Source organism: Macaca thibetana, chromosome 13, assembly GCF_024542745.1.
Source record: "Macaca thibetana thibetana isolate TM-01 chromosome 13, ASM2454274v1, whole genome shotgun sequence".
In the NCBI taxonomy this organism is placed as follows: domain Eukaryota; kingdom Metazoa; phylum Chordata; class Mammalia; order Primates; family Cercopithecidae; genus Macaca; species Macaca thibetana.
Window position 1 is genome coordinate 64,959,688 of NC_065590.1, and position 25,117 is coordinate 64,984,804.

The 25,117-nt window shown below is 41.5% G+C and overlaps 1 protein-coding gene across 3 annotated transcripts in view; it reads right to left on the bottom strand.

Annotated features, from left to right (window-relative positions):
- The window catches only part of EML4 (EMAP like 4), a 163,527-nt gene extending 159,232 nt beyond the window's left edge, over positions 1–4,295 (bottom strand). For 2 of the 3 annotated variants that reach the window (XM_050754786.1, XM_050754788.1), the window contains exon 1: positions 3,993–4,295. In XM_050754786.1, coding sequence (XP_050610743.1) covers positions 3,993–4,017 — 25 coding nt within the window. In that variant the 5' untranslated portion in view covers positions 4,018–4,295. The remainder of the gene's footprint in view (positions 1–3,992) is intronic. The other variant, XM_050754787.1, reaches the window with a different exon arrangement.
- Between the last annotated feature and the right edge of the window lie 20,822 nt (positions 4,296–25,117).

The following is a 25,117-nucleotide window of genomic DNA, read 5'->3' on the forward strand; positions in this document are numbered from 1 at the left end:
TCAATCGATCATTCCACCTCGGTTTCCCACAGTGCTGGGACTACAGGCGTGAGCCACTGTACCTGGTCATGGTACTTATTTTAAAAACCAGGCAGTAAGCTCCTAAAGGGCAAAAAGCATGTCTTTTACTTGTCTTTCCCATGAGAACCACCTAGCATAGTGCTAGTCCATGCTTGATGGTAATCCATATACATGTTGAAAAATACTCTAGCTAACTCGTGAAGATGCTCTACTATTTAAGAGTTACTACTCATGTCCTGTTACATAACTTAAGTCTATCTTGAACTCTTCAAAAGACAAGCAAACAATAAAAAAAGTTTTAAAAAAACCTCTCCAAATATAACATGAAAAACATTTTCATGTAAATAAGGAATGCTTTAGGTTAATATTTGAAAATCACATACAGCGTTGTTCCTTTAAGAAAGCAAGACTAAATCTGTGATGAGAAATCACAGTTCTAACAATGTGATGTTAAAAAGACTAACAGTCCGGAAGTTGAAGCATACTGCTATACTTGTTCACATTTATACCCTGCACCCAGAATACTGTTTCTTATAGATCCTAATCCAACAGTTTCGTTCACTACGATTTTTCTTAGGGGGAAGATTTTAAGTTTTGCTGTTTAACTTTTGAGGCAGAAAAATTTAAAGCTGACACGGTTAGGTATAAGGTTTCTTTCAAATGCAAACAGACTAATCTCTAGGTTAATTCCAAGATAAAAGTCTTAAAATTAAACCTCTATTACGAAAGAGATTCTAAAAAGATTAAGCATGAAATGCACCCAATCCCTGCCTTACAAAAAATCGGTAAAAGCTGTATGAATAGTTTCCCACTTTTGCACATAGACCTGAGATTTAAAATATACACAGTATATACATTTTGCACATGGGTATCTATATGTAGTGATTTGGAGGCAAGACATCAAGGTAATTGAGTAGTTTTCGCTCCTTAACAAAAAAAAAAAAAAAAAAAAAAAAAAGTTTCTACAGTGCTGCCTTAAGTTGCCATAATTCGTGAATTAAAAGATATATTAATAATACCTAAGGGAAATTCCAGAGTACAAACACCTGCCAGCCAAGTTGCCTGAAATTCATCAGTTGCGGAGATTAAAAGAATTCTTCAGTTCTTTTTATGTAAAACAAAGATAATATAATCAGTACCATGTAACTTCAATGTGGCATTTATAAAATGGCCAATCATCTACCATTCATATGATTTAAAAAAACACTAGTCTTAATTGCCATTAGACATCTTATAAAATGCACATAATACAGTGGTTTTCTTATCTAAACATGCAACAATCAAGGGTACAGTTTGAATTTTAAGTTTTTCACTTCCCAAAATGAGTCACCACAGGATTCTCTTAAATAATCTCTTCTCTAAAATTGTTCTGTTTATAAAGCACTCAATTTTTCTGCTTATAAAAATGTAGTTTTTTTTTCACCATTTTTCAAGAACCTATCTAATATGTAAAAGGAAATACACACATACTTCCTTGAGGATAAATGCTTTCAATACTTGTAACCCCAGAAGAACTTCACATGTTTTGAATTCTTGTTTGGTTTAAAAAAAAAAAAAGTTTTTAAACATCTACTAGAGTAGAAGTACTTGCCTTTATATTCATGGCTCTCCTGATAAAATAAAGATCAATGTAACTCTAAGCTCTAGGCTAATTAACTGCAGAGAACAGAAACAAGAAATTTGGCAAGAGCTGGGCAAAGCTCTGCTTAAAGACTACCAGTAAAATATACCAGCACTACTCCTCCCCCACCCCTTTAAGGTTTCAATTAAGATGGGGCCTAGTTTTACTCTTACAAGGGGCACAGAAAGAGAAAGCACAGAGCTCCCACTGAGAAGTATCTTCATCAAGAGCAGCTCCAGAAATACTGCCAGGAACCATTTCCTTCCCTCTCTGCAGACGCAGGTTCCTCTGATAGGCATATCTCCTCTGCTCCTGATTAACACCATATCTAAAGAAAAGTCTCATCATATACCACCCAAAGCATGGCATCAAATGAATTTTTTAAATCCAACATTAGGGTCAACAATGACGCTCTTTACGAAAAGTGTGAGCCCCAAATGCAATTCATCTTCATCTCTCGGTCTTTTATATCACTTGCCTCATGAACTGGTTAAGAAAGAAAGCTATTACAAAGCATAACCAATGTTTGAAAATAAACTTAAGTGCCCCAACTGGTGAGAAAGACTCCTTCTAAACACTTACAGAAAATGAAGCTTTACCAAACCCTCCAGAAGTCTTCAGAACCAACAGGAAAGAAGTTAAAGTGAATAGTGATCTCCCCATTCCTACAGGATGAGGACCCAATACAGTACAAAGATAACACAGCTCTCCACAACATCCCCTAAAAAGACACTCAATTTTTACTTTAGTATATGATCAGCCCTTTAGCGGACATATAGGACAAGTTTTTCGGTCCAACATTTACTGTGAATAAACCAACGCATGGAGCTAAAAAAGAACCAGGGAAAAATGGATGTCTCTCTAAAAGGCGCCCAACCTAAGTAAGGAATTACAAGACATCAAAGGTTAGATAATGGACAACAGGTGCCTTTGAGGAGGAACGAGTAACACAACACTCAGTTGCCTCCTATTTTAGGATTTCCACTCTGAAAGCACTGTAACAACAATTTTTTCTACCCAAGAAAAAGGGAAGGCCAAAATTATGGATTTTGCTATTTAATATCTATTATGGGCCCATTGCTCTTTAACTTACTTTTTCACTTTAGATTTTAAAAATCCATCTCATCTCGATATTATCTGGATATAGTACGGCCTATGTATGGACAGACTGCTCACTGATCAGTGAACATTAACCAAGTAGAGACTTATCATCAAGAAACGTAAAAGAAAGGCGTCTGAATACAAGCTACCTGCACATAAAAAACTCAAAATACAATTCCAGCAGTAGGTATCACATAACTGCGTTATCAGCCAAAGCTGAAACTGTTCTCTCACCATTGTAACAGTTGAACTCAATCTTTCACTAGATTCCAATGGCCTCGAAGAATAGTAGTAATTCCAGACTCAGTTTCTAGGGCAGTCAATACTAGCCTGGCGCTGTGACTTTCCTAGCCAGAAGATTACCTGAGTGAAAGGAACACTGAAAAGGCACTTCAGCCTATTTAACAACCTCTTCCCTTTCTCCATTCCACAAAGACAACATCTTCCAAAAATGGAGAATCCTTTCCTTCCCTGATAGAGGCCCCCTTTCCTATTGATTCATTGGGCAGAATCACTTCTCCCCAGCACGCATGCAGAGCCAGAAAACACTTCTGCTTTCACTCTTAAAGAGGGTCCCCCAACACAGATGCACCTCTTCCTTTCCTGTATTAAGCGAATGATGCTCCAATGATTCTAGGTCTCTCCACCACTGCAAAATACTCAGAGAAGTGGAGGGAGTGAAAAGGAAGTTGCCTACTACTCTGAAGAATACTGAAAAGTCTCCAAATTTAAAGTGAAGACTGGGGGGCGGGGGATGCCCCCTTCCTGAAGAGGGAATGAGGGTCCCCACCCTAAAAAGCAGCCTCTGTTCGGGTAAAGGCTGTCCCCACCCTGAAAGAGAGCTCTGTATGTGGAAAGGGGGTGGAATGTTGTACCTTGAAGAGGAGCCTGGATTTGAAGAAGTGTCCCAACTCTGAAGGGGAGTGAGCGGGGGGAGCCATGAGTGTACGGGGAGGGGTGTGCCAGCTATTGGGGGGCCTGAGAGGGACGGGGTTCCCCCTTTGGAGGGCCCTGCAATGAAAGGGGCTCCGGGAGGAAAGGAGGGTCTAGCACAGAGGAGGGCTGGACATGGGGGAGGGGCCCTCAGTCCACCGGAGTCCGCGAAGAGGCGGCAGCCTCGAAGGCAACATGTGCAGTGGAGCCGCGGCCACCCCGAGGGGCAGGGGGGAGGGCAGGGCCTGGGCTGTGTACGGAGAGAACAAAGTTCCCACCCTTCGCAGAAGAGGCAGGACTCCCCAGCTGTACTCACCGAGGCTGCCGGCGAAACCGTCCATCTTGCGGGGAAAGCGCCGGGCTTCGGGCTCAGCGGGGCGGGCACTTCATTCAGCGGACCGACAGAGTGGCCGACGCTGAGCCTGACCCGCTCGCTCTCTAGGTCGCCCGGCTCGGCTCCCGGCTCCTGCCTCCGTCGTCCGTCCGTTCGCCCTGGGGTAGTCAGCCGCGGCCGCCGGGACCACTTCCCCGTCAGGTTGAGAGCGGCGCCGCTCTATCGCCTGCCCGGCCTCCCTCCCAGGCAGCAGCCGCCGCCGCGAGCGCCGCGCCGCGCCGCGCCGCGCCCCGCCCCCGCGCCCGCGCGCAGCAGTAGCCCCGCCCCGCGCACGCCGTCACACTTCCGACTCCGCCTCCCACGTGACGCCACGGAGGCGGGGTCTTATCAGCCCCGCCCTCTCACCTTGCCTCGGCCTCGGCGTTTGTCCGCCTCGCGACAAGCTGGTGGTTGCGCCTGCGCGTTGGGCCTGCTGAAGCCTGGGGACCACGGTTTGGTTCCGACAGGTGGGGATAAGGCATAGCCTCCAGCCTGGGATACTCTGATGCATGAAGGATCCTCTCCCCATGTAGCCCCTGGGAAGCCCGCAGAGCCAAGTCTGGACCCCCCCTGACAAGAGATGGCCACCACGTGGGTCCTACAAGGACACTAAAGAAGCAACCAAGAGGGAGAGGTTCTCCCTCTCCCCCGGTAGGGTGAGGGACAGATAGGGGCGAAGCTTTTTGACTAGCTCGATACCACCACTGCCACAGGCGCAGGGCCCGGGACAGATCAGAAGCAAAGAATTTTAGTGCTGGACATGACCCAAAAGTTCATCTTGCCCAACCCTTCTTATGAAGAAAAACACAGAGCCTTAGAGAAGACAACCTGCCCAAGGTCATCGAACCTAGTAGAAGCAAAAACTCAGGCTTCCTTACTCTCCCTAGCGTTCTGTCGAGTAGGGGTGGAATATGACCATATATGGCAGGCTATAGGATGGCCTGCTAGGAAACCATAATAAGGGTTATTTCAAATGAAGTAACACTGAGTTCTAGGCCCAATTCCGTATGACCCAAGAGGTGAATGTCAAATCACCTAATTTATTTAGACCTGACTTTATTCATTTGCAAATGGGTTGTCTGGACATGTAACCAAAACATGGAAATGTACATAGCCTTCATCTTCTTCCTCCCTTCCCCAACACGATTTCCCATACTTCTAAAGACTTTCTCATGGTCTGTCAAGTCCAGGACAAGAGGTCCCCAAGAAATATGTCATGATGAGAGGGAAATATGAGACAAGAAATATGCCCTGATGAGAGGGACTTAGAGGAATTAAATGATTGAAAGGATTGTTAAACCTTCTTGTGGTATATGTCTCCCTTTGGTGCCTCTTTAAAAATCTTCGCTAAAAATGTAAATTACTTTGCATTTCTTATTTGGATATAAGACCTGTATTTCTTCTGAATACCATACTATATGGAGACTGGCTATAAGTCAGCCAAGATAAATTCAGGTTACAGACTAAACGGTGTCTAAAATTTCCTTCTCTTCAAACTTAAATGATTTACCCAATGTTCCCTCTGCTATGGGCATTTTCATATGCATAAGTTTCTATTAAGCCTAAGTAAATCTTTGAGAAGTTCTCAATTCTGACAGCTGTTCGTTTGTGTCTTCAGGCCACGCTCTCTGCCTTAGGTCGATTAAAAGAATAAGAACTTGACAGATTGTTATACATATGTTTTATGGTCCAGACCTGGAAGTGTGTACCTCACTTTTGTCCACATTCCACTGGCCAGAACTTGGTCACATGACTGCAAGGGAAGCTAGGAATGTAGTCTGTGTATCCAGAAGGAAAAGAGACATATTTTGGTAACAGCTCCCTGGTTTCTGCTGCAATCCCCTTCGTGGCATTCATCAGAGTTAAATTTTTTCATTTGCTTGGATGATTTATTCAATAAGCATCTCATTCATTATACTGTATACTACAAGGAAAGCTGTTAAAATATAGGAGAGTTAGTATGTCCCAGCAGTTAGAGTGCAGACTCTGGAATCATGCTGCCCAGATTCACATCCCAACTCATCATGTACTAACTATGAAACACTGGACAAGTTACCTAACCTCTCTGTGCCTCGGTTTTATTGACTGCAAAATGGGGGTGCTAACACTTCTACTTCTTAGACTTTTTGAGAGGATGCTATGAGGTAATACATGTAAAGCACTTAGAAAAGGGCACAATATGTTATAAGTGCTCAGTAGGTATTAGCTGCTCTTATTTTGTACCCATTTTTGCTCTCTATTTTATACTTAGAGCATATTATAGAACAACTTTTTGATAAATATTTATTGAATAATGAACAAACATAGAACTCTGAAAACTAGTCAATCTGAATACATTGTTTCAACAACCAGTGCCTGAGTGTTTTAAAGCAGCCAGAATTTTTCTGTTTTATATTTATCAAAGTAGATCTTACAATCTAAGCCTCTAATACTACCAAGATAAAATAAAATTTAACATAAATCTTTCAAAAGTGAAGCCATAGCTGAACATTATCATCAAACACACACACAAATCCAAAGGTACTAAACAGTTACCAATTACTGGAGGGTTATTTTGGTTATTCACCTTAACAAAGGATTTATCTTTAGATTATTTTCAATGTGGAGTCCCCGTGCCCCTTTGAGCACTTTAAGTATAACTTAATTCAGGCAAATGCAAAATATGTACCATTTTTCAGGATCCCAGTTATAGGAAAAGGCTAAATATAGCTATATCATATCGAATATTAAAAATTTAGAATATTAGCTTTATGATTTTGGTTTTTGAGACAGGATCTCACTCTGTTGCCCAGGCTGTAGCACAGTGGCATGATCTCAGCTTACGGCAGCCTCCACCTCCCAGGTTCAAGCAATTCTCATGCCTCAGCCTCCCAAGTAGCTGGGATTACAGGTGTGCACCACCACACCTGGCTAGTTTTTGTATTTTTAGTAGAGACAGAGTTTGGCCATATTGCCCAGACTGGTCTCGAACTCCTCACCTCAAGTGATTCGCCTAGCCTTGGCCTCCCAAGGTGCTGGGATTACAGGCTTCAGCCACTGTGCCTGGCCAGAACGTTCTCTTTATACATAGGATCTCGACTCTGCATACTTACCTTCCCCTCTCTGTCAAGATGAGTATATTGTGGGAGGAGTTTCAGAATACTTGTGAAGATACATTGTCAAAGTCTTGACCTAACATTTGAAGAAAAATAAGATTCCTATTCAATTTCTTTGTTTTACTCTCACTAGCTAGATGACCTTGAAAAGTAACTATAAACTGTTTTTGTCTGCCTGCTTTTCTCTCCCACAGACATTTTAAAATGAATGTCAAGGAAAATTAAGGGTTTTTTTTAAGTATACTGGGTCTTCAGCTCCTTTTATTTTATTATTTGAATGTTATTTAAAAAATGAAACCCTGTAGTCATGGAGCTATGTAGATTGTATAAATCTATAGTCCATGTAAGTATAAATTTGATAGAAAAAAATGAGAAGTTAATACCTGAGTGGGGGGAAAAAAGGGATTCTTCATTTTCATAATATGTTTAATGTAAGCAGTGTATAAAAGAGTTCCAAAATCTATAAGAAGCTAAATGGCAATGTTGTTCTAGCTTCTAACCACAAAGAATGCCTAGGGAGAACTTCAAAATACTGCAAGAGAAATAAAAGGAGTTTGAGACACCCCAAAGTGTCAAAAGTAGCTGCCTCTGAGAAATGAAATTAAGTGGAAGAAGGAAAGGGTAGAGGAGAGAAACGGGGGATTTCACTTTTACATTATTTTAATCATATAAGTGTTCATTTTTTGAAAACATTAAAAATGCAAAAACAAAAAATATATTACAGTGCATATTAATTTAGACACTCATAAATTGTGTCTGTAGAGACTGGTTTAAAATCTCATACTTATTAAATAATCGTTTTACCAATCTTGGCATGATTGTTATCTCTCTTGTAAGACTTTCCAGACTTTCTGACTTCAGAAAAGAATCAAGCAATTAGTAGTGCTGTAAATTCTTGGCGAGAGCTTATGAGACTGAAATCTATCCTGTGGGGATCACCAGCCATACCTCACTTGGAGGACCTGCTGCATAGATGCATGAGTGAGTGAATGAATGCCTGTTGAGGTTAATTTTGGCAGTTCTGATGGTGCCATCCATGACTAGCAGAAAGAAGACAACTAGCCTTTCCTGCAGAGCTAAGTTTTCCCAACGCTGATTCAGAATTTATGCCATGAAATGAGATTTGAACTTGTTGAGATTGTGGAACCAACTTTAAAGATTCTTTTTATGTGTTGTAACTTTACTACCTTTACTGGATGTTGGGCAAGCCTTAGAGATAATAGCTAATAATTTTCATGTGTCCATCATAAATGTAAACTTTTTCTCCATGAAGAGTTCATAGCAACCCCTTACAAAATTGATATTCTACAGGGAAATATTTTTAAATAGAAATAGTAGAGTGGAAAGCAGCCAATCAAGGAAATTCAATTCTCAAAATTAATAACACAGGAAGTTCTCTACTTGCAAATAAAATATTTCCAAAAGGTCATCTGTAAGCCAGCAGTTTGAAATTAGGAACAATGCCATAATTGGTGGTTAGATTGCCACTTAGCCCCCAAAGCATGTAGCATGCTGATCCTAACCTGCCTGTGCTAAACCACACTGATGACAACCTTACTTAAGGTTTTGAACCAGACAGGTCTGAAATTGAATATTCCCTATTATAAGCATCCGTGGGTTGATGTTGCAACCTTAATACAACATGTAACACTATTTCAACTTTCCAAGTTCTTACTTATGAATGTCCTTAAGTGGTAGGTTTCATTATCCCCATTTTTCAGACAAGGAAAATGAGCCTCAAGAATATACAACTATGAAATGGGAAAATCAAGTTTTGAACCCGTATCCATCTACATCTGAAAATCAAAGTCTTTGCTGCACCAGTTTGCCGTTTGGTCTCGATGGGATTCTGTTGTGGAGATCCTTGAACACCAGACTGAGACGCCGATCAACAATGCAGTTTTAGCAGCAAAGTGATATGATCAAAGCATTGCTTTAGGAAGATTAAACCGGGTGGACACATTGGAAGAGGCACTGGAAGTGGGGAATCCAATTAGGAGACTTGCAGTGAAACAGTAGCTGCAGAAAGCTCCAAGAAAAAAAAGAATCGTGTGAAGGAAAACAAATGAATTAACAACAAACAAAGCCCTCGCAGAGCTGGGTGGACTGATTGCCTCAGAAGCTAAGGAAGAGGAGGGAGTAAAACAGGTTATCCAGGTTCAGTTCCCAGTGATGGAGAGAATAATGGCAGCCTTATATTAAAATGGGAACTTAAAGAAATGATGTGACTGGAGAAAAGAAAATATAGTGATGAATTAACCTTTGTGGGAAGCTGAAGGGAATCCGAGGTCATCTTTGATAGCTGGAGCCCAGGCACAAGACCTAGGCCAAGTGAGTGCCTCAACCCAGGTCTTTTAATGGCAGGGATGAGTTGTGGGGCAGTGATACAAAAACTAGCAGTCAGAGACCATGCTTGAAGATGGTTGAGAAATTGAACAGCAACAGTGATGGTGTGCAGGGGTAAGAAGTAGGGCAGCCCACTCCAGGGCAGCGTCTTAGCCAGACTCCTCCTAAAGAGTAAACTTGCCCATGCTCTCTGTGCCCTACATTGGCTGGGTTTTTGCCCATTTTCTGTGCCTAGCCCTCTGATCTTCCTATTGACTGAAGGAGATATCCTCCCAGTGAATTTGTTTTCTGTTTGAGTCAGCCAGAGTGGGTTTCTGTTGTTTGCAACAGAGAACTCTGAGTGGTACAAGTGCTGCGTTCAGTTTTAAACAGATTGTGCTTGGCGTCATAACCAGATGTCCAGATGGAGGCCTCCAGCACACAGTTTGAAATGTGGACTGTGGTTTAGGAGAGGGTTGGGTCTGGGAATATACACGCAAGAGACTTCTCGATAAAGACGATGGTTTAAACTATGAGAAATCTTAGAGGAAAAAGATTTAAGAGGGAAAAAAATGGAAATAAGCAGAATGTAGAACTTGAGGGACCTCCAATATTTAGGAGGCAAGAGAAGGTGTCAGAGAAAAAACAATAACAGCAATAGAAGGCAAATCCCACTAGTGCCCTATCACAAAACCAAAAGGAGTCAAAGGGTTTTGTTTTGTTTTTTTTTAATGATGGAAGTTGGAAGCTGTTAAATGCTACAGAGTCCAAGGAAGATGAGAAGTGAGAAAGGGGTACTAGAATTAGTGATTACGAGAGATCACTGGTCTTTAGAGAGTTGTTTAGCTTGGTGGTGGGGGAAAAAATCAAGTTGCGGAAGACTGAAAGGGGGGTGTGAAAGTGGAAAAAAAATGCAGGCTATAGTTTAAAGGAATTTGGCAGAATTTTGTCCGTTTTGTTCACTGAATTCCCAGCTCCTAGAAAAGCACCTGGCACATGGTAGGTGTTCAATAAATACTTGTTAAATGAATGAATAAAGAAGATCAGAAACAGAAAATTAACTTGAGCTGAAGTATGATGATGAGGAATATTTTATTTTATTTTAGACAGGGTCTCGCTTTGTCACCCAGAATGGAGTGCAGCATTGTGATCTTGGCTCACTGCAGCCTCAATCTCCTGGGCTGAAGTGATCCTCATGCCTCAGCTTTCTGATTAGCTGGGACTACAGGTGCACACCACCACACATGGCTAATTTTTTTTTTTTTTTTTTAATAGAGATGGGGTTTTGCCATGTTACCCTGGCTGGTCTTGAACTCCTGGGCTCAAGCAGTCCTCCTGCCTCAGCCTTCCAAAGGGGTTGGATTACAGGCATGAGGCACCATGCCCAGCCTAAAGAGGCAAATTTTTAGAATTGAGAGTACCTAAGTATGCTTGCAAGCAAGGGTTACTAAGTTCTCTCTCCCATCTCCATAGGCTAAAGAACCTGATTTCCTAGGCTTTTCTTTAGTTATCTACTGGATGCTCTTTACTCACCCATATACTATCCTCGTTACTCCATTATTCAGTTTGTCTATAATGTAAGCTAATATAGTACCAATTTCCTGGATAACAGTTTCTTATTCATCATGTCTTATTCTTCTTTGAAAAGTCTATTTCTTATACTACTTCATGTTCCACACAAAGATAAGTCAAATATTCCTCATCTGTGTATATTTTTTTCCCAAACCACAGTTGAACCTTAGTAAGCTTTTCAGGATTTGATAAAACATTTTGATTAACCAGAAACAGGTGTATCATTAGATGACATCTCAATTGCACATTTAAAAAAATTCAGTAGTTTACGGTCCTTTACAACACCAAACTTTATATCCAATAACCAAATGATCAAATGCAGTTTCAAAACATTGTAAAGAAGGTATATAAAGACAAAAAGTTAAAATTGCCTCTAATTTAAGTAATAATAACAATAAAACTTATGACTTATTTTATTTTACTTTAAACCTTTCTCTTTCCAAGTCGATGGACTTTTACCTAGAAGTCTATGAGTAAAAAAAAAAAAAAAAAAAAAAAAAAATCCTGGCATTTAAAAAATAAATTTTAACTAGAAATGTAAGAAGTCATAAGTGGTTTTCAAGTGCAATGAAATACTTGGACTACAACAATTAAGATTAAAGACCTGGAAGTTTCCCACCCCGAGTTTATGGTCCTGGGTGGATGTAATTAAAGCACACAAAGCCTTTACAATGGGTGTAAGAAACAGTTTCTTTATTTTGCTTGCAGACTTTAGTAAGCAATCTTCTAGTGCCTGTCATAGGTTCATCAGAGCAATCAGCTGTGACTTTAGGGTCTTTTGGTATTACTGTGTTAATTTGCGTCTAAGCAGTCTGCAGTTTTGGGGGGAGAAAAGAAACAGGAAAAACAATAGAAAATGAATGATTTGCTTTTGTGCATATTATTCCCTTTAGTTTCTTTTAGAATAATTGTATGTGCCTGTATGTGCAAACAGAAGGCACATGTGTGCACGTACGTGAGTGTGTCTCCAGATACATGGTCAAAAAGCTTTTCGTGTCATTCCTCACTCTCTTCTTAGCCTAATACTTTGCTTGGCCCGCACTGAGTGTTTGATCAAGATGTGAATGGTCTTTAATAACAGAGCATGTCTAGTTGCATAAAGCCAATGATGCTCATCATCAAAGTCCTCCCAGTAAGAATAGGGACTTTTCTTTCTTGAGTACCTGGGAGACTTGCACTTAGCTGAATGACATTTTCAGATAAGGCTTCCCTTCCATTTAAACTGTGATGGTTGAAGTTTCTGGAGGATCTGTTATAAAACTAAAATGAGTACAAGGTTACCTCAGAACTGACACCTGAAATCAATTCCAAAATGTGACTTTGTTGTTGTTGTTGTTGTTGTAGAGATGAGGTCTCGCTATGTTGCCAGGGCTGGTCTCAAATCCTGGCCTCAAGCAATCTTTCCACCTCAGCATCCCAGAGTTCTGGTATTACGGGTGTGAGCCACCATGCCCAGCCATGGGTGGCATTTTTGCATCAGCCCATGAGGTGAGCCATGACCCAGGTTCAGAGAGTCCTTCATGTGAAATGGGCTGTCCTCACCCAAAAGTGAGAAGACATTCCCGTGGAAGGGCCCAAGTTCCTCCCAGGGTCAAAATTGTGGGGAAAGCATCTTCCTGTTGTTGCCAGCAGTTGCTGGTCTCAGTTATCCAGTATCCTGCACACAACCAGGCTCATCAAGTTGGCCAGACCGCAGGTCAATAAATGTAGGCAAGGCCGGGCACCGTGGCTCACGCCTGTAATCCCAGCACTCTGGGAGGCCAAGGTGGGTGGATTACGAGGTCAGGAAATCGAGACCATCCTGGCTAATACAGTGAAACCCTGTCTCTACTAAAAATACAAAAAATTAGCCGGGCGTGGTGGCAGGCACCTGCAGTCCCAGCTACTTGGGAGGCTGAGGCAGGAGAATGGTGTGAACCTGGGAGGTGGAGCTTGCAGTGAGCCGAGATCTCGCCACTGCACTCCAGCCTGGGTGACAGGGAGAGACTCTGTCTCAAAAAAAAAAAAAAAAAGTAGGCGTGACAAAGGATATGAGCAGGCATTTCATAAAAGAAGAAATACAAATCACTAGTAAGTGTATGTAAGAACAAGAATATTTAAAAATCAGCACATCAGCACATTCACACAAAAATCTCTACATATTTATAGCAGCTTTGTTAATAATTGATAAAACTTGGAAGCAACCGAGATGTCCTTCAGTAGGTAAATAAGTAAATAAACTGTGATACATCCAAACAATGAAATATGCAGTGCTAAAAAGAAATGTGCTATCAAGCCATGAAGAGACTCAGAGGAAACTTAAATGCATATTACTAAGTGAAAGAAGCCTATCATAAAGGCTACATATTGTATAATTCCACTGTATAACACTCTGGAAAAGGCAAAGCTAAGAAGACAGTAGAAAGGTCAGTGGTTGCCAGAGGTAAGTGGGGAGGGAGGAATGAATAGGCACAGAGGCTTTTCAGGTCAGTGAAAATACGCTGTATGATGATATAACGGTGGATACATGTCATTACATATTTATACAAACCCATAGACTGCACAACACTAAGAGTGAACCCTTATGTAAACTGTGGACTTTGGGTGATAATAATGTGTCAATGCAGGTTCATTGATTGTAACAAATGTACCCTTCTGGTGCAGGATGTTGATAGTGGGAGTCTATGGATGTGTAGGGCAGAGGGCATATGAGATATCTCCGTACTTTCCTCTCAATATTGCTGTGAACCCAAAAGTGCTCTAAAAAAGTCTAAATTTGGCTGGGCATGGTGGTTCATGCCTGTAATCCCAACACCTTGGGAGGCTGAGGCCAGTGGATCACCTGAGGTCAGAAGTTCAAGACCATCCTGGACAACATGGTGAACCCACGTCTCTACTAAAAATACAAATATTATGTCCGGGTGCGGTGGCTCATGCCTGTAATCCCAGCATTTTGGGAGGCCAAGGTGGGCAGATCACGTGAGGTCAGGAGTTCAAGACCAGCCTGGTCAACATGGCAAAACCCTGTCTCTACTAAAAATACAAAAATTAGCTGGGCGTCATGGTGGGTGACTGTAGTCCCAGCTACTCAGGAGGCTTGAGGCAAGAGAATCGAACTTGGGAGGCGGAGGTTGCACTGAGCCAAGATTGTGTCACTGCACTCCAGCCCAAATGACAGAGCGAGACTCCGCCTCAAAAAAACAAAGTCTAAATATAACCGGGCATGGCGGCGCATGCTTGTAGTCCCTGTTACTCAGGTGGTGAGGTGCTGAGGTGGGAAGATCACTTGATCCTGGGAGGTTGAGGCTTCAGCGAGCCCTGATTGTGCCACTGAACTCCAGCCTGGGCGACAGAGTGAGACCCTGTCTCTAAATGAATAAAGTCTCAAAAAAAAAAAAAAAAGGAAAGAAAGGAGTACAAACTAAAATGAGGAGATAACATCTGATGGAAATCAAATTGGAAAAGTTGGGCTTTTTTTAACTTATAATTTTAATTTTTGTGGCTACATAGTAGATGTATATATTTACGGGGTACATGAGATCTTTTGATACAGGCATGCAATGCACAATAATCACATCATGTAAAATGGGGTATCGATCCTTAGTGTTATCCATCCTTAGTGTTACAAACAATCCAATTATTATCTTTTAGTTATATAAAAATGTACAATTAAGTTATTAGTCATTATAGTCACCTTGTGGTATAAAATATTAGGTCTTATTCATTCTGGTTTTTTTGGTACTCATTAACCATCCCTACCTCACCCCTACCTCTCCCACTACCCTTCCCAACCTCTGGTAACCATCCTTCTACTCTCTATCTCTGTGAGTTCAATAGTTTTTATTTTTAGATTCCACAAATAAGTGAGAACATGCAGTTTGTCTTTTTGTGCCTGGTGAAAGGTGTTTTTTAAAAAAATTTTTGGCCAGGCATGGTGGCTCACGCCTATAATCCTAGCACTTTGGTAGGCTGAGGCAGGCAGATCAGGAAGGAGGTCAGGAGATTGAGACCATCCTGCTAACACAGTGAAACCCCATCTCTACTAAAAATACCAAAAAAAATAAATAAATTAGCCCAGCATGGTGACACGTGCCTATAGTCCCAGCTACTCAGGAGGCTCATGCCTGTAATCCCAGCATTTTGGGAGGCCGAGGTGGGCGGATCACATGAGGTCAGGAGTTCAAGACCAGCCTGGCCAACATGGCAAAACCCCATCTCTACTAAAAATACAAAAATTAGCTGGGCGTCGTTGGTGGGCGGCTGTAGTCCCAGCTACTCAGGAGTATCAGTTGAACCCGGGAGGTGGAGGTTGTAGTGAGCCGAGATCATGCCACTGCATTCCAGTCTGGGCGACAGAGAGCAAGACCCTGTCTCAAAACAAACAAACGAACAAAAAATTCTTTACCATAGATGAGGAGGCAGTTAAACAGGTACTCTCATATACAAGTGTGTGAAATATTCAACAGTTCTGGAGAGCAAGTTAGTACTGTTTATCAAAAGCTCCAAAATGTGACTACCTTTAACTAAGCAATTTTACACTGAGGAATTAACCCACAGGAAATAATCAGAGCTATATACAAAGACTTGTCTAACAACAAGTCTCCTCACAATATTATTTTTAATGGTGCAAAACCATAAACAACTTACAGGTGCAACCAGATGGTTATGATTAAATAATTAATGCTACACCCATAGGTGAGTATACTATGCAGCTATAAAAATCATAGTGTAGGCCAGGCGTGGTGGCTCACCCCTATAATCCCAGCTACTTGGGAGGCTGAGGCAGAAGAATCGCTTAAACCTGGCAGATGGAGGTTGCAGTGAGTCAAGATTGCACCACTGCACTCCAGCCTGGGTGACAGAGCGACACTCCATCTCAAAAAAAAAAAAAAAAAAAAAAAAAGTTGTAAAAATATTTAATGATGTGGGAAAATGTTGACATTTTGTTAAATGAAAAGAGTACAAAATAGTACTACTGTATGATCTCAGAATTATGAAAGAGATGACCCTGTGTCTATAGATCTACAGATACGAGAATAAAAACATTTACTAAAATGTTGATGGTGGTTATCTCTGGGTTCTGGGATTGTGGATGACTTTTATTACTTTTTCTATTTCTACACTGTACTGCATTACTTTGGTAGTCAGCGACAGTGTTGTTTATAACAAGTAAAAGAGCTCTAAGGTACTTCTAGAGAATTACTTCCCATGAATTAATGAAGTCAGAGAGAAACTGCTGCACCTAAAACATGCTCATTGAACAGCTTGCATAGATGCTTTCCCTGGCCCATGCTTTCCCCATGTGGGAACAGGGTCAGCAACAGGGTAGAGGTTTCAAAGTGGCCCGTGCCCTACACATTCCTGCCCACCTGGGGTGCTGAGGGCTCTGAGCTGCTCATGGTTATCCTTGAACTGAGACACGCACTTAAGGGAGAGCCAGGGCAGCTGGTGTGAGTATGAACATATCACTTGCAACATTCATCTCATGGCTGTGACATCCACTCAGCCTTGAAACCCCTTCATGTTCTATTGGACATCATTTCATGTCAGCCCAGTCCTATAAATGGTCTGCCTGTCCCCATCACATTTCCCCTTTGATATTTCCATGCTGACATTTACTGTATATAAGGTAGAAACTATTAGTGAGAACACTGGTTCTGGGTTTCAATTCCATTGCATTTAACATAAGGTCATGGTCACCATAAATGTGTTATATAAGCCTAGTAGGCATTTAGCTTGAGCCAGGATACCTACTTGTAGGGGTAAACTTGAGAGAGTTGGAGAGAAGATTTTCCCTCAATTATGACACCAAAGAATGGATTATTTCACCTTGCCTCCAAAGTAGAAAAAGTAGAATTAAGAATTAGCTCCCTGTGAGGAAAGCTAGAGTCTCTTTATAAGAAATATTGATGTTTCTTCACTGCCAAAACTGCTAAAGAGAGACTATTGTGCAAGTAAATAAAAGCAGTTCTTCTGACATGAAAACAGATATATTTTGTTAGTGAAACCTCTTGGTAACTAAGCAAATGCCTTCCTGTGTCCATCATATTCAGCCTTTCTCTCTCTCTCCCTTTCTCTTTGGATACAAGGTCTCCCCCATGTCACCTAGGCTCAAGTGCAGTGGTGTGATCATGGCTCACTGCAGCCTCGAATTTCTGGGCTCAAGCGATCCTCTCACCTCAGCCTCTTGAGTAGCTGGAACTGCAGACGGGCATCAGCATGCCAGATTACGTTCATTTTCTTCAAATGAGCACACCTCATCCCCCAAAATCTGCAAGTAACCCCATGATGTGATGAAATGTATGCCTATATAATTCCAGGGTGGGAGACTGGGGGTGCTTATGGAGTCCTGCTTGGTATGGTCTTTTTTTTAAAACAAAATGGGGTCTCACTCTGTCATCCAGGTTGGAGTACAGTGGCACAATCTCGACTTACTGCAACCTCTGCCTCCCAGGCTCAAGTGATCCTCCCACCTCAGCGTCCAGAGCAGCAGGGACCACAGGTGCACACCACCACTCCTGGCTAATCTTTTTTTTTTTTTTTTTTTTTTATAGAGACGGGGTTTCACCATGTTGTTGCCCAGGCTGGTCTTGAACTCCTGAGCTTAGGTGATTCACGAGCCTCAGCTTCCCAAAGTGCTGGGATTACAGGCGTGTGCCCGGCCCTACGTATGATCTTTCTAGCCAGGAATTTGTTAATCTACCAAAAGCCTTAAAATTGTTCTTACCGTTTGCCATAGAAAATACACTTCTGAGAAGTCAAAAAATAAGTTCTTTAATATGCAAAGAATAGGTAAGAATGTTCACTGCAAGTATTATTTATAAAAGTGAAAAACTGCAAAAAATCTAAATGTCCCGTAATTGACATCAGTTAAATAAATTATAGCATAATCATACAATAGGTTATTGAGGCCATTGTTCGTTATATACTTGCACAATATTAAAGAATATTAAGAAAGGCTCATGATATAAAGTTAAATGAAAAACAAGGTGAAAAACTATCTACATATCTTATAAATCCAATGTTGATATATATGCTACACGTACACACAAACACACAATTTGTGTATGGAGAGAGAGAGAGAGATCCTCCAGGTTTCCCAGCCTCACTGGATTTATGTACTTTCATATGCCGTAACTCTACTCTTCATTCTGTATGGTCACACCAGTCCAGTCCCCTCTCTAGGTATTTCTGAGACCCTCCAATACATGTCTGCGTATTCCTCAGCTCATCCTGTTATCTGATCCCCATGCACTACAGAGCATTGCCCCAGCCTCCTTCCCCAATCACTTCTCACATGTCTCAAAATGGTTTTTCCAGCTGACTGTCATTCTCTATCATCCGGCTACAATTTTAACAAACCTTACAAAGGCTCGAGGATTACACAGAGAATTACAGCGCAGAAAAAAACTAACACTGAACATTAGATATCATTTGCTCCTAAAGTTCCCTGTAAGCCTCTTTCCAGGGACTCTACACCACAGGTCCACTCCTTTGTTTTCAGCCTGCCACAGTTGTGCAAAGGTTTGCCTCACCCTTCCAGAGGGGGTCTCCTCCTATTGACTCAAGTTCTAGAACCCCAAGTTCTTGTTTCTGACCATCAGCAGAGGAAACTTGATAATCTGGACAGCTATAGCTGCTCCCAATAAAAATGGTTTTCTGCGTTGTTAAACAGAAACCTCAGTGTCTTCATCTAAAACATTTGCATTTGGATTACTCCACTGGTTCAGGGCCCTCCAAGCACAGTTGTTTGTTACTTCCTTTGGATCCTGAGGAATTTAAAAAGAGTTGCCCCGGGCCTGGCTCAGTGACTCAGGGCTGTAATCTCGGCATTTGGGGAGGCCAAGATGGGTGGATCATTTGAGGTCAAGAGTTCAAGACCAGCTTGACCAACATAGTGAAACCTCATCTCTACTGAAAATATAAAAATTAGCCAGGCATAGTGACACGTGCCCATAGTCTCAGCTACTCGAGAGGCTGAAGCAGGAGAATTACTTAAGCCCAGGAAGCGGAGGTTGCAGTGAGCCAAGATTGCACACTGCACTCCAGCCTGGGTGACAGAGCGAGACTGTGTCTCAAAAATAAATAAAATAAAATAAAATAAAATAAAATATTATAATATAATATAATATAATATAATATAATAGGCCAGGCACGGTGGCTCACACCTGTAATCCCAGCACTTTGGGAGGCTGGGGCAGGCAGATCACAAGGTCAGGAGTTCAAGACCATCCTGATCAACATGATGAAACCCCATCTCTACTAAAAATACAAAAATTAGCCAGGCGTGGTGGCAGGCACCTATAATCCCAGCTACTCAGGAGGCTGAGGCAGGAGAATCGCTTGAACCCAAGAGGTGGAGGTTGCAGTGAGCCGAGATCACACTACTGCACTCCAGCCTGGGCAAAACAGCGAGACACTGTCTAAAAAAATTAATTAATTAAATAAAATAAAAAGAGTTGCCCCTAAAGACAAAGCCATCTTCCATCCTTAGAACGTTCAAGAAAGAATGCAGAAACACTGGAATGCAGTTTCAGATACATAATAACAGCTAATAGTAAGTAAGTACTTACTATGAACCAGGCACTATACTAAGCACTGGAGGTGTATTAACTCAATTAATCTTTGTGAAAACCTTCTGGTAAGTGCTATCATTAACCATATGGATGAAAAAATTAAGACAGAGAGCAATTCAGTACTTTTCCCCAAAGCCACAGATCCAGAAAAATGGTAAAGGTAGGCTATGTCTAGGTGATGTGGTTTGGCAGTGTCTGCACCCAAATCTCTTCTTGAAATGTAATCCCCATAATCACCATGTGTCGAGGGAGGGACCCAGTGGAAGGTGATTGGATCATGGGGGCAGTTTCCCCATGCTGTTCCCAGATAGTGAGTGAGTTCTCACGAGATATGATGGTTTTATAAGGGATTCTTCCCCCTTCACTCCTCACACTTCTCTCTCCTGCCGCCACGTGAAGAAGGTCCTTGCTTCCGCTTCTCCTTTCACCACGATTGTAAGTTTCCTGAGGCACCCCCCCGCCCCACCATGTGGAACTATGTGTTAATTAAACCTCTTTCCTTTATAAATTACCCAGTCTTGGGTATTTATTTACAGCAGTGTGAAAATAAACTAATACACCACGTCATGTCATTCTAGGGATTTAGCCTCTCTTAGCTACTACACTTTACTGCCTTGAAAGACAGGAGGAAGGAAAAAAATGGGAATTAAGGAGGAAAAGAAGTGCTAAAAAATGGTGACATTTTTTATGTTTTTCAAATTGCCTGCAAGGAACCTTAGAATTAGGAACTAGAGCGTGTGTGCGTGTGTGTGTGTGTGTGTGTGTACACTAGACATTGTACCATCTCCCTAATTCACAATGACCCCTAATATTTAACCACTATAGTAGACATCTGTCCTCTAAGAAATGCTGTTCACTTACATGGATAGGCTCCTAGGAGACTCTGTTTATGCCCTGTGACCTCATTCCCTGATGTCAGTTGACTGAACTAGGAAACCATCTGACACAGTTTGAGATAATACGATTTTCTCACTTGAGTATTTCAAATTAGAAGTGAGACTAATCCAGTTAATCTGAGTTAGTCTCCTATGCAGAGGATACCTATGTATTGGTCAGAGAAGGTTAACTGCTATAACAAACAATCCCCAAATCTCAATGGCTTCAGTTTATTTCTCAACCATATCATACTTTAATGAAGGCCAATGGAGGATGGAGACGAGGGAAATGCTATGCTCCATAAATTCTGTTAAGTGCCCAGGTTCTTTCCATCTAGTGGCTTCATTATTTTCTAAGACCTTAGTCAAGGGAAGAGGGAGAGACTGGAGAGGTGCACAGGAGATTTTTTAAATGGGTTAGACCTGGAAATAGTATGCATCATGCCCCCATTCTACTGGCCACAGTTCATCACATGGCCCTACCTGACAGGAAGGGATGCTGAGAAACACAGTCCAGTTGTATGCCCAGAAAGAAGAGAAAATGGGTAGGTGACCATCTAGTCAGTCTCTATCACAATATGTAAATTTTGAATGGTGGGGTAGCCATCATCTGTCTACCATGTGCATGTAAAAGCTAAGATTTGTAGAGTGACAAGAATGAAACAGGTGTCCACAGGGACACAGAGAGGAGAGAGAGTGTGAAAAAGTCTTGTGTGGTTTCTTCCTGGCTTTCCACTTTCTGGCATTCTTTTTTTGTTTGTTTTGTTATATATGTATATATAATTATAAAAACTATATACATATAATTTTTTATAACAGCTTTATTAAAATATAATTCACATGACATAAAATTCAACCCTTCAAAGTGTACAATTCCATGGGTTTTAGTATAGAGTTATGCATCACCACGATCTAATTCTGGAACATTTTCATCCCTCCACAAGAAACGCTGAGCTCACTAGCAGTCACCACCCACCATTCCCCATTCTACCTAGCCCCTGGCAACCATTAATCTACTTTCTGTCTATATGGATTTGTTTATTCTGGATATTTCGTATAAATGGAATCAATCATACAATATGTGGCCCTCTGTGTCTGGGTTCTTTCACTCAGCATTAAGTTTTTCAAGGTTAACCCATTTTGTAGTATGTATCAGAACTTCATTTCTTTTTATAACCAAATAATATTCCATCATATGGACATACCACATTTTGTTTATCTGGTTATCACTTTATAGGAATTTGAGTTGTTTCTACTTTTTGCCTATCATGAGTAATGCTGCCATGAACATTGGTGTACCTTTTATGTGCACATATGTTTTCATAGGAGTAGAATTGCTGGGTCATATGGTAATAACTTTATGATTAACAGTTTGAGGAACTGTCTGGAACTAATGTTTAATAGTCCTGGCTGTCCTTGAGCTACTTCAGTATCCTCCACATGAATATATGAATTTCTTTTTTTTCCTTCTTCTTTCATCAACTTGAATTGATATCAGTAACATTATTTGCAACCTCATGAGCCTTAGCAAAGTCACCCACGTGTATTACTTCTGGTTCAGACTTTCCTGATTCCTCAGTCTCCTTTATTTCGGCTCTATTTTTGCTGGCCTATTTGATAATGCTTTACTTTGGCTTTATTTTGGCTGCAAGTATCAGGTACTCATTCCAGTTAGCTCAAGTATAAGAACATTCAGAAAAATACATGATAAGATAATGGAAGCTTTTGGAAACCCAAGAACAAAAACCATAAAGGGCTAGCTTCAGAGAAACTAGTGCTAAAAGCTAGTTCTCAGTTTGAGGTGGCTGTACACTTTACCAATTACAAATGTGTAAGTCTTCACTGTATTTCATCAGTATAGCTATAGTTCAGCCATACTCCTTTCTGTCCTGCTATGAACTGGTAATTTCTCTACTTTCATGCCATTCCTCTGAGAGAGAAATTCTGATGTGTCCAATGTATCTTTTCTTTTCTTTTTTTTTTTTTTTTTGAGACGGAGTCTCGCTCTGTGGCCCAGGCTGGAGTGCAGTGGCTGGATCTCAGCTCATTGCAAGCTCCGTCTCCCGGGTTTACGCCATTCTCCTGCCTCAGCCTCCCGAGTAGCTGGGACTACACGCGCCCGCCATCTCGCCCGGCTAGTTTTTTGTATTTTTTTAGTAGAGACGGGGTTTCACCGGGTTAGCCAGGATGGTGTCGATCTCCTGACCTTGTGATCCGCCCGTCTCGGCCTCCCAAAGTGCTGGGATTACAGGCTTGAGCCACCGCGCCTGGCCCAATGTATCTTTTCATGTCTGATTACAGGTCATGGGAATCTAGCCAATCTATGGTTTGGTTGCCCTTAAATCAGGTGCCCACCCCGATCCAATCATTCATGAGACCAGAGAGCTAGATCTCATGGTACAAAACATGGCTGCTGAGTCTACTTTTTTCACGGGGGCCAGGAGGGCATGGTGATTGATTTGTGTGTGTGTGTGTGTGTGTGTGTGTGTGTGTGTGTGTGTGTGTGTGATTGATTGATTGATATTTTGTTTTGTTTTGTATTTTTGAGAGACAGACTGTCACTCTGTCGCCCGGGTTGGAGTACAGTGGAGGGATCTCAGCTTACTGCAACCTCTGCCTCCTGGGTTCAAGCAATTCTCCTGCCTCAGTGTCCCAAATAGCTGGGACTACAGGCATATGCCACCACTCTCAGCTAATTTTTGTATTTTTTAGTAGAGACGGAGTTTCACTATATGTTGTTTCAGGCCTGTCTCCTGAAAATCCTGACCTCAGGTAATCCACCTGCCTCGACCTCCCAAAGTGCTGGGATCACAGGCGTTAGCCACCATGCTTGGCCAGTTGATTGATATTTTAATTCAAAAAAAAAAATGGATCAACTGTTTTGCAATTAACCTCTGTCTTTGGTCTTTGGGTTTTTTTTGGGGGGGCAGGAGGGGACAGAGTCTTGCTCTGTTGCCCAGGCTGTGGTGTGATCTTGGCTCTCTGCAACCTCTGCCTCCCAGGTTCAAGTGATTCTCCTGCCTCAGCCTCCCGAGTAGCTGGGACTACAGGCAAGTGCCACTGCATCTGGCTAATTTTTGTATTTTTTGTGGAGATGGTTTCACCATGTTGTCCAGGCTAGGCTTGAACTCCTGACCTCAGGTGATCTGCCTGCATCTGCCTCACAAAGTGCTGGGATTACAGGTGTGAGCCACTGTGCCTGGCCTGTCTTTGGTCTTAATAATCTGCTGGGATATAGTTTCCTGTATTCAAGATCCAGTTTTATCTACTGTAATTAAGGGTAAGACTAGCCTATTGTCCCATCCCCAACCAGTCTACTCCTTGCTCAACTACCTCTCTGTGAGAGGAGTTGGATTAAACATATGTTGTAAAGGCAGTTTGTCCCTTTGGATGATGTGAACAGTAAAAGTAGAAAGGAGTCCCCTGAACAGGACCCATTCCCTGTTCCTATCAGAGCCTCTCCCCATGATTCCCTCTTGATATAGTTTTGGATATTTGTCCCCACCCAAATCTTATATTGAATTGTAATCCCCAATGCTGGAGGTGGTACCTGGTGGGAGGTGTTTGGATCATGAGGGTGGATCCCTCACAACTTGATGGTGTCTTCCTGATAGTGAGTTCTTGCAAGATCTGGTTATGTAAAAGTGTGTAGTGCCTCCCTCCCACTCTCTCTCTTTCTCTCTTCCTCCTGCTTTTGCCATGTGAAGTGCCTGCTCTCGCTTTGTCTTCTGCCATGATTGAAAGCTCCTTGAGGCTTTACCAGAAGCCCAGCAGATGCCAGCATGATGCTTCCTTTAAAGCCTGCAGAACCATGAGCTAATTAAACCTATTTTCTTTATAAGTTACCCAGTCTCAGGTATTTCTTTATAGTAATGCAAGAATGGCCTGATACAACTCCCTGTCTCCTACCTTATTTCCTAAAATGCAAAGGGGTAGAACCACAGCAAAGATTCATAGAGTATAGCAAATTGTCCACAATTTCCAGGTCTACTTTCAACATGTCACAGCTGGAACAGGACAAGAAGCTCCTTGAGCCAAAAGTTAAGCTTTGGGATGAGTGAAAGACTGGCTTTCGGTACTTCTTTTCATAAGGACACAACCCAGAGATAGAAGTATATTTATAAAAGGAAAATGTAGGTTTTAATATGTTAGAATGAGAAATAATATTTCAAATTAAAATGTAAACTCTTATCATTAATGTCAGAACTTTTCAGAATATTACATTACATGTGTCTGTGAATGTATTTTTTCCATTAACAAAGCAAAAGAAAAAAAATTAAACTCATTGAGTTTCATGAAGTTTTCCATTTGGAAAGATATTCTGATTTGTAAGAAGGGTAGGTCCATAGTCTGCCCTAATTTTATTTGTTGCTCCTCTGATTTTTTTTAAATGTGCTTCCCTGTGGCTAATGCCAAGTGTGCATTTGCCAGATTGTCTGGACATACTCCAAAAGAAATAGCTCACTCATATCTTTAAAGAAAAAAGCATTTCATACATGTTTAAAAGCTAAAGTAGCTTGAGGGTAGGGGTGGGGGATAGAGGACAGAGAAGAGAGAGTTTCATATTTTACTAGAAACTTTTGACCAGACTTTCTGAATCTTAGCATTTTAGGAATTTGAGTTGGCCAAGTCAGTTGTGAAAGACT